General features: G+C 32.2%; 1 protein-coding gene across 1 annotated transcript; it reads right to left on the bottom strand.

Annotated features, from left to right (window-relative positions):
* Window positions 1–9070: 9070 nt before the first annotated feature.
* Window positions 9071–11002, bottom strand: LOC133696597 (uncharacterized). The gene has a single exon (XM_062118820.1). It carries the CDS (start codon window positions 10726–10728, stop codon window positions 9502–9504), a length of 1227 nt encoding a protein of 408 aa, XP_061974804.1. The 5' UTR covers window positions 10729–11002; the 3' UTR covers window positions 9071–9501.
* Window positions 11003–11233: the final 231 nt, after the last annotated feature.

Below are 11233 nucleotides of genomic sequence, written 5' to 3' on the forward strand. Positions count from 1 at the left end.
TGTTGTGTTTGTGTTTGTGTCTGTATTTGTTTAGTTATTTTGAAAAAAATTAAAAATATTTTTTTTATTTGTTTTAAATTAATATTTTTTTTTGTGTTTTTGAATTTTTTTGATATAAAAAATAATTTTAAAGAAATTAAAAAATATATTATTTAAAAATATTATTTTATGTATTATCAATTGAAAAACACGAAAAGCTGCTTTTAAACACGTTTTTAATGACAGTTTATGCTTTCTTATTTATATCAAACTTCTATATAATTTATGAGAGATTATGTTCTTATGCTCTAGCTTTGAAGTTAAATCCTAGTGGGTATGATGCATGCAAAAGTATTTTTTGACAATAAACAATCATATAAAATCTAAATTTAATTTTATTATTTAAAAATAAAATCTAAAAATATATGCTCAAGTATGCTTTTAAACATGCCACAAGACCTATTTTTACTAGCAATAGAAAACTAAAGGAAATCCAACAAAATTGGCCAAACTGAATTTTCTACGTATAATCTCTGAAAATCCATGAAATGGATGAATAGACAAAGCAAGTCTCATGTAAAAAAAATTAGAAACATTAAGCTTTATTAAATTATTTTTTTTAGTTGTTATGCTAGTTTGATATGATCAATTTATGGCATGATTAATTCATGAAAATATTTATTAAGTCATCTATATAATCTATATATTATATATTTGTGATGCAATAGGTACTCGTGGCATATATCATCCAAAACAAACTAACAAATACTAATTTAATTTTACATCCAAGTAATTTTTTCTACACTTTTCTTTTTAATTTTTAAAAAATTTCATTACGAATTTTCAATCATTTTAGAGATTCTTCATCTATTAATAATTTTTTTCAAACTACATCATTTATATGAAATAACATTTTCATTAAATAATTATAATAAAATTTCATTTGAGAATAAAATTAAAAAAAAATAACTTAAAAGTGTAAATTGTCGGTGTGGGTTAAGGTTCACCTAATATATGATTAGATACTTCTAGTGAATTGATTTTTACTACCATAAAACATCATTTAAAATTTGAACCAACAACAAAAATATCAGTAGGCAAACTAATCAAATAGGATTGATCGAGACTCTAATGGAATGGAAATGGGGCAATTATGCAGTATTTTCCTAAATTGAAAATATATTTCTTAGCATTTATTCGATCCATGTTTGTAGTCATCAAAGATTTAAAGTTTTTGTGAAAGAAAAGCATCCCTTATAATTAATATAGAGGTTGGAAGAATACTAGTTAATGATATTCTAAAATTCAATATGTTTGATAATAAAGGTTTTTGGAGTGTTTTGATAGAGGGTGATCACATGTTCACATTAGTATTTTCCTTTTTATAATTCAAGAAATTGATGATTGATGATAAAAAATCAAATACTTGCAAAATAATCATTTTTTGTGAGATTTAGAAACCTTCCAATTATAAAGTCAGTGACTTTTAATAAGAGATTGTAATAAATAAAAGAATGAACTTAAATTATTAAAAAAAAAAGAGTGTTTGTTTTTAGTTATGTATTAAATTATTAAAAAAAAAAGTGTTTGTTCTTAGTTATGTATGATAAATGCTCTATAAAATAACATTATGAATAGAAAATAGAAAAAGTGTGATTCAGATGGTATATATAGTCTCTGAACTTTATTATGTTAATTGAATGGAGGGGTTAAAATGTTATTTTCTCCTGATAGTATTAATAAAAGATAAACATCTCTTACACAACATTAATAAAAAATATATATCTCTTACACAATATTAATAAGAGATAAATATTCCTTACACAAAATTAATATTGATAAAAATATGAAAGACACTTTGGAGATATTTATGCACTCAAGAATGTACAAAAATGATCATTCTTGATTTTTAATATTTTATGTTAAAAAATAAGAATAAACAAACAAATCCATGTAACCAAACATGGGGCCTAAAAAGATTATGAACTCATATGTATTTGGTTTGAAATGATTATAAACTCATGGGTAATGGGTTTAACAACTTTTCAAATCCATATGCACTTGAGCTCAATATGTAGCTAAATCTAATAATGTTAGATTTAACACTTTGCTGGACCCATATATATTTAGGCTTAGCATGTAGCTAAACTCAAGAATATTAGGTTAAGAAGGAAACCAGACCCATGTCTTCTAGGCTTGGCCTTCAATCAAGCCTAGATATGTTGGATTATTATCCCGTCTTTGTCCGTTTTAATTATGGATGTCTAAGCAAACATATCAAAAATAAATTGATCAATCACATCTCTCTCTCTCTCTCTCTCTCTCTCTCTCTCTCTCTCTCTCTCTCTCTCTCTCTCTCTCTCTCTCTCTCTCTCTCTCTCTCTCTCTCTGTGTGTGTGTGTGTGTCTCTCTCTCTCTCTCTCTCTCTCTGTGTGTGTGTGTGAGAGAGAGAGAGAGAGAGTGTGTGTGTGTGTGTGTGTGTGAGAGAGAGAGAGAGAGAGAGAGAGAGAGTGTAAGGAAGCACTAGTTTGATTTTTCATGTTATGTTGCAATATGAAACTTTTTTTTTTCAATGCAAAAAAGAATGCAAGTGTTGTTAACCATTTTTTTTTATCATTAAGAAAAATTTTAACCACAAATTAAAAAAATGTAGGTGTGCGTTTAATAAAATAAATTAAAAATTATATGTGTCAATAAATGACAATAAATATGTTGACCCCAATCAAAGATTAAATTGAGAAGCTGAGATAAAAATATTATTTCATGAGAAAAAAAAGGTTGAATATTTATTTCAATTTGAAATTAGATCCCTAATGTTTTAATTAGTTTTAATCAATAAAATTAAATTTTATTTTTCTAAATTGAACATTAATTCAACATCAAAACTTAATTTTAAAATCGTGAAAACTTCATATAAAATCAACCAAAACAAACACACCAAAACCAATCAGAAGTCAACTTATTATGAAAGGATTAAACTGAAAATAAAAAAAGTCAAATGACAAATAAAAATTAAAGGCAAAAAAACATTACGGGTAATTGTTGTAACTCACAATAGATTGTGTTTTTATACTATGTCGCATTTCCATCATTTTTAATATTTTTTTCATCTTGCATTGACTTGCGTGTTCATGATTCCAACAATATTTCATAGTTTTTCAAGCGTTAATCTTGCAAAATTAAACTACAATTGTTAAATTAAAAGTGAAAGAACTCGATAAAAAAAGGAATGCAAAAAAAAAAAGCACCCAATAAAAAAAAAATTTGAGGTGGTTCATTGTTCATAATCAAAATATCATTTCATGGTTTACAAAGCATTAATTTTGTAAAATCAAACTACAATTGTAAGATATGATGCAAAATGATATAATAATAATAAAAAAAGGATGAGAATAAAAAACAAATTGTGGTGGTTCATTATTCACATGAATAGTATTTTTATTTCAAATATTTTAATGTTTTTGTTAATAAAGATTTATTTTTATAGTAGTAACCTTAAAAAAGAAAATAGTAAATCTCAATAATGTATTGATGAGCTTGACATTTGCAATTATGTTATAGGATTCTTCCATCAATTAATGCCACTAGTCCATGATATTCAATTTTCGCAATGCAAAGAACCATAAACCCTAAATAATTGATAACATCATGGAAGGTCACAGAGAGTTCATTGAGAATTTTTGTCAAGTTAGAGAGAGAGAGAGAGAGAGAGAGAGAGAGAGAGAGAGATGATTATCCTCGTGAACCAAGAAATGCTCGGCAGCAATATGGAAACTATAAAATTCATGATGATCTCCGGCAGCTGGAATAGACCCTCGGGGCCAACTCTCTACTATAAAGTGGGCTAAAAATCGAATTGAAAGAACAATTTAAGTGGGCATTTTTATCATCTCCCTGAGAAATCAGATCAAGAGACCATTTGTTAATAAGTCCGTCAAGTTTATTCATTTAGGGCACAGGACAATTTTTAAGGCATCTTGAGGGGACATTGGAGCCCAATTGTGAAAGTCCCGATATTCCCATCAAAAACCATCCTTTCCTTGCTTAGTTATTTAGACTCGCGCTACGTAGTTGTGGTTAAATATTTTTAGTTTTTATAAAAATATATATATACAAGTTTTTTTAATATTTTTTTAGTTTAAAAAATATAATAAATCAAAAGATTTATGTACACATGTAATTAAATAAATAAAAAATTATATGTGCAAATAGATAAATAAATAAATCATTAATAACACCTAAAAACAAAACTTGAAAAACTAAGAGACAGATATAGATTAAGATATTTAATCTTGAAAAATAAGACATTAAATTAATTAAATAAAAAAATGAATAACATGTAAGTATACACATATTAAAAATATCATTTGAAAATAAATATTTGTTATTTTTAAAAGCATAATTTATCTATACAAAAGATAAAAACAAAACCATAGATGAATTAAAAAAACCTCTCTGAAAAGTAAACACATAACCAAAAATTCAATATTATTTAAAAGAGGTCCTCTAAATAAAATAAAAGAGATAAGGGGTATTGATGTAAATATAATTAAGATTTAAAAAAAAACAAAAATAAAAAAATAGGAGAAAAAAAGATCAGGTGTTGCTAGGGCTGGGAAGCCAGGCCAGTCCGCCCCTTAAAAAAAGCAATCAACGCATTGCCTGTTCTACCCCTATTAATTTCAAAGCCTATACTCTTTTGACCTAAAAAAATCTTTTTCAATCTATTTTTGACCCAAAACACCTATAAAACATCTTAGAAACCATGACAAACATATCCATAGCCTCAAAAAACCAAACCCAAAACCAAAAATCAACTCGAGTTCAGATTTGTTTTTTCACAAACTTTCAAGGTACAAAAACACCTAATATGAACTCTCATGCCCAAATGGAACAATTTGACACAAAAATCTTTATTTTGGTGGCCTCAATCAATGTCAACAACAAGTTTTTCTCTCTACCGCTAGAATCTGACAACCCTTCTCTCTCCCCTCTCTCAACTAGGGACCAAAAAATAACAAAAATAAACCTCTATATTAAAAGGAATTGGAACAATTTCAAGGGACCAAAATTATATAATTTGAGTGCTTGTTTAAGTTGGAGGATCAAAGTGTATTTTTTTAAACTTATGGTACGTCATCTATTTTTGCCATGTTTTTCATTTTGGTCCCCACTCTTTCAATCCCACCATTTTATAAGAATTTAAAATTAATTGCTTCTTAAATAAGACTGAATTGTCCAAAAACAAAGTTTGAGGACCAAATTGAAAAAATACAAAATTTTGCATAATGACTAAATCACAATGAAAATCCCACGCGTTTTTGAGTATGCTATAACTAGCCCTCTTTCCCCGCACTTCATTGCGTGAAGGATTAAAAGTTAATTTTTTCAATGTAAAAAAGAAATTATAAGCATTGTCGATTCGTTATATAGCTTAAGGGGACTATAAACGTTGACGTGTGTATTTAATAAAAAAATTTATTAAGTTGATAAACAAAACTTGCCTAGAAAATTAAAAAAATAAGAAAAAATATATAAATCACTAAGAGTTGCACACAAAAAAAAACACTTAACAATTTTATAAATAAGATATATTCAAAATGATATTTTTAATATATTTTAGAGTTATTTATTTTCATAAAAAACAATTATAAATAAATAAAATGTGTAATGCCCCAATTATAGAAGTCATGCGTCTGAGCCTAGGTTGCCTAGCACATCTAGTCTGATTAAAGAAAATGGCACACAGGTGGGTTCCTTGCGCTTGGCCTTTTTTGCTTTGGCAAAAAAAGTGAATGATATGCCATGCATTTTAAAAAAAAAAAATCAAATGATATGTTGTCTTCCGACCTAGTTTTTGATCACCAGAGAAGTGGTTGGAAAATACAGCTGGGGGTTCAAAATTTTATTTTTCAACCTATTTTCTCTTAAAAACATATAATCTCAAAACACCTTTAAATCGATCAAAAAAACACAAAATTAAATTGAAAAAAAAAATCCCTTTCAACCACAATCTATTTTTTTTTGTAAGATGAAGGCCTCAAAACACCTCATTGAACTTCTTCTCGTCGAATAAAACTAGTTGACACCAAGATCATTATTTTTTTTATTGTTGTAATGTGACCAAACAACAACTTTATCTCTGGCGAGTTTCACCCTTCTCTGCCAGATCTAGTGACTAAAAAATAAACAAAATGAACTTTTAGTATAAAATTAAAACTCTAAAAACTAAAAGGGCTAAATTGGAGTACAAAGAAAATTTTGTGGGTCGGAAAGCACTTTTTACTGACTTTGAAATTGGGCATGAGCTTTTCACATGTTTTACATTGTGGTCCTCTCTTTTTTAATTGGATCTTTCAACTACAATATAAAACTTTATCTCGTAAGATTAAGTAACAAAATGATTAAAATGAAAAAAAAATGTTCACCAACTTTTAAATTAGCCACTCATTTTCCCCATGTTTTACGTTGTGGTCCTCTCTATTTTAATTTGATCTTCCAATTATAATTTGTGAATTCTCAAAGCTTTTATACATAAACCTTCTTCAAATTTTATATTAGTGAAATAATGTTTTTCAAAGTAAGAAATATGCTACCATAACTTTTTTTTATGCCAAAATCATTGAAGAAAAAAAATGATAGATCTCAAGTTTAATCCTGATGAGGTTCATATAAAACCTCGCAAAAATCAGATTGTCCCTAAAAATGATGAATAGGTTGAAAAGTTGATAATGCTGGATTTGGATAACAAAACACCTGTAAAACAAGTCTCATATCGGTTTTAGAGCACCTTTGATGCTTAAGTTAACACCAATGATGGAGAAAATAAGTCTTAAAAGACTATGTTATGTGTGTTATAAAACTTCAAGAAAAAACATAGCTCTATTTCAAAGAAGATTGTAGAGGAGATGATTGCTTAGAAGAATATGAAGATGGCTTGCCTTAGGGTTCAAGGTTGTTTATATAACTTCAAACCCAGATAAATGTGTCCATGAAAGGAGTAGAGTGGTCAATGTGCTTGTCACATATATTTTTGGACTAAGAGAGATTGGCATATAGTGATAGTTAGTCGGTAGAAGCTACCTAAGTTTTGGATTTTATAGGTTATGTGTTGTTAATGACGATAATAGAACTAATCTTCAAGAAGCGCATGGTCAAGAGATATGTCTTCATTTAATGCATTTAATGGTTGGTCGCAAGTAAACCAGATTTGACCTTAGGGTTATACACCCAACAGTAACACTTGGGTTCGAGGCATGTTTGCTCATTCGAGGTTCAGTGTGGATGTGATACTTGCAAATCTTCTACCCGAGGATGTTGTCGTGTTGGGTTTTATGGATAACCCAGGCCTAGTTTGGAGACCGACATTACATGCTTGATGGGCCTTCAAGCCACCACGAGGTCCAAACATGATCCCAATTCCCATAGAGTATGGAGCCCAATCGTACAACTAGGCCCGAAAATGTGTGGGTTCATTTGAGCCTTGGGATTTCCAGGGGAGCTCCATGTCTAATCATTGCTTCACATCTTCGTATCGTGAAGCCTAAGTCTCGAACTATGAGACATGGGCCAGCAGCAGCACTGAATCAATATTTGACCCTCATACATAGAAATGCGGCTAGGGATGAACCTTTTCCTGTTCTTCCTTTCTCTTGGCTCCATATCCTGAAAGCAAAATCACACAGAACGTGAGTGAGTGAGCCCAAAATTGCAGAGAACTGTATTTCACTGTTAAGCACAACTTCGTTTTCCCTTCCAGGATCTCGAGAAGTTTTGCACTTTCCCAATGCTCCAAAGTCCAATCGAGTGCTCCGCAAGTTTTTTTCACCTCTAAAGGGCTTGTGGGCACCTAGCAAACGGGCAAAATCCAAGGCTTCTGGGATTAAAAAAAAGTACATGTATCAAGGGTCCACTTTTATTAATGTTCTGAGCCAATAACTGTGTTCCCCCTCCCCAGGCAGCCTTTTCTCCGTCTTTTTGCAATCGTGTACTTCATCATGCACCATCTTATACATCTTTTTTCAAATTAATTTTTAAAAAAACTGCAATGCCCAGGTCAGATTATATATATATATAATCTCTGAAAAACACTTGAACTAATCTTTGGAGATTTTAAAGATAACAATTATATAAATTTTTAGTAATCCTGAAACTTATGTCGCTTAAACTGAGATTCACGTATCTTTTCAGATTTTTCTTCTGTCGGGAAGTGTATTTGTGCCCCCAAAGTCTCTGCAAGTTTCATCGAATTTTATCAAATAATCTCCTCTTATATTGTGCCAAAAGTATTCAAGCAGTATTGGGTTGGCAAAGTATCCACGAGTTTCGTTTCTTTTAGGTCAAGGCTCCTTGTTTATAAGAATTTTGCATGAATCTTACTAAAAATATATATAATTTATAATTTCTCTCTTAAAATCTACTTTCTATGAGACTGCTAACACAGATCATCTTCCTCAGCTCACTTCCTAAGCGTTCTGTAAAAAACTACCGTCAATTACAACGTAAGTTGACAATTTCTGAACAAGAAATGCAATGCCTGCAATATTGCAGGAAAGATACCACAGGTAAAAAAATAATTAATTTTGAACCTGACAGTGAAAAACTATAATGACAATTCCCCGTGAATGAATAACTGCACAACAGTATCTTTTGTTTTTACAGTTGTGCACTTCATGTCCTGGTTAGAGTTCAGCAGAAGCATTTTTTTTCCTTAAAAATAAATCAAAAAATTGTGAAAATACAATTGTACAGCGATGCCATACAAGACTGTCAAAAATTTATTGCCTACTTTAGTGGTGAGACAGATGGCCTATATTTATTTTTACTTCTTAAAAATAAATTATTTTAATACATTTATAAATAAAAAAACACTTCAAAAATCATTATAACCGTTATGACAGCTATCTCGACCACGTTCTAATGATCAATGGAGTTTTGTCCGAAACAAAGATAAAACTTGACCAAATCTCAAACGGCTAAGAGGGAGGACAACATCTTAGGCTTTATAGCCCTAGCTAGCTAGCGATGTGTCCAGCACCACCACCAAACGTGCGTGCACATGTGACAATCGACAAGTCTTCGGCTCTTTAGCTTCATAGAAAAACATATTTCTTTGGCATTACATCAGATCTTACAGCTTAAACAATACAGGATAATTAAACATGAAGACAAAATAAAGCACAAAAAAACCTGGCAAATCACAGGAAGAGAACACACGAAGATGACTAAAAATATTACACATAAGCATTTCTTCTCCTCCTCCTTCTCCAACTCCAAGCAGTCTACTGAAGCACCTAGGTTATGATGATAGAGTATTATATAACACTTAACAAGCAACTGTCTACTGGGAAATTCATTTCCAAATGTAACCATAAATTTCAACCAAAAAAAAAAAGTGTAATGACACTAGTGACAGGACTGATCAGACCAGGATAGATGGTGAACAGCACAAATTAAACGAACAAGATGATAATAGAATGTACTATGTGTATTGCAGCACCGGCAGTCTCAAACTCTTCTACCTTAGCCTCTCACAGCTAACAAAGAAGGAATAGCAGACAAGTTTGGAGTGGTATGCTTGATGTTTCTTTTTCCATCTTTTGAAGAGGGTTTGCTGCCAAAAGCTCTCATTGGGCTAGCAAAAGCCCAACCCCAGCTCCTGCTTCTTCCATGAGCAAGAGGCCCGGCTCCTGATGATTTCCCATTCATGTCTTCAGCTGATGATGAGACCCAGTAAGATGATGATGAAGAAGAAGACGAGGAGGAGGTTATGTTGAACCCACCGAAGATACCGCCACACCTGACCCTCTCTTTCATGTGAGAAGCCCCAGAAGTGACCTTTGGCTTGCCTTCCCTTTGGGACTCCACTCTTCTTAGAGTGCAATCACCAAACCCAGTAGAGATTCTCTCAAAGAAATCACCAGAGAAGCTCCTGCTCCCACACCCAACAGATCTAGATCTTGACACCTTTCTCTCAAAAGTGGAGGCAGAGGCAGTTGCTTGGCTGTTAGGACTATCATCGTCATCCTCCACTACCACAATACTTTCACCTTTCCTTGACAAAGAAGACCCCAAGCACTTCTCTTTTGGCCTCACCGTGGACCCATTTGTGGAGGTGGTGGTTATTGCTCTTGTACTTGAAGCCAAGGAAGACACCTTTTCTGTTTTCTTAGTTGAAGTACCGGGCTTCGAAGACGAGAGATAAAGAAATGACCAAAAGCCTCTCCTTCTTGGGCTAAAATCCTCACCATCATCAGTAGCAGCATCCAAGAAATGGCTTCTCCTAGGAGTTGTAGTAGATTTGCTTCTGTTGAAAACAATATCACGATCTGATGTTGATGATGCTACCATGATTTTCTTCTTCTTTTTAGCCAAAAGAAAAGGGATCCTGGCCCTCCTTGTGTAATATTCTTGATAGTGACTATTACTGCCACCATCATTTCTACACTTTGTTGTTGTGGGGCGCGCCGCAAGTGATAGTGAAGTACCTGCACCAACATTGCTAGAGCCACCAACACCAATATCAGATCTAAAAGAAGGGGAGGAGGAGGAAGAGGAAGAGCCACGTATAGGTAAAGGAAACGAAGAAGAAACAAGCTTGCCAAGCTTTTCTTGAAGACAAAAGGCACAGATACCACCTGGGTTGTTTCTGTAAGGATGGTCACTGCATTGCATACCATCCCCCAAGTCTTCTTCACCTACACCAACTCTACCTCCTCCAACGCCAACTCCTCCTTTCATATCCATCATGGAAACCTACGATAATACTGCAGCAACACAGCCAAAATCTTTATGATTCCTGGATAGAATATAAATCTTTTTCTTGATGCCTTGGTCTTTCTTGGTCGAGGAGCTCTTGACTAAGCTTTTGGTGTTTTTGAGAGAAGTGTGAAGAGAGATAGAAACAGGGGGAAGGGAACATACGGTCAGATTCAGGCAGTGTAAATTCTAATTAGTGATAAAAATACCGAGTGCATTCAAGAGTTTAGAGGGGGGGCTGAGGAGGGGAGAGTCCCCAGGAGCACGTGGAATACTGACTTAGCCAATATATTTTAATGAGTGCTAAGCAAGACAAGCAAAACCCTAATAAAATATACTATAATCTCTCATCTCTCTTTGCCACTTCCAAACACAAAAGAATCTATAAAAGCCTGTCCTGTCCTTCTGAGACTGATCATAGGCCTCTTAGCTCTTACACTTACTAACCATTTCTTATCATTAACAGTAGTAACTAGGTTACTTCACGTGGATACAA

This window comes from Populus nigra, chromosome 6, assembly GCF_951802175.1.
Source record: "Populus nigra chromosome 6, ddPopNigr1.1, whole genome shotgun sequence".
In the NCBI taxonomy this organism is placed as follows: Eukaryota; Viridiplantae; Streptophyta; class Magnoliopsida; order Malpighiales; family Salicaceae; genus Populus; species Populus nigra.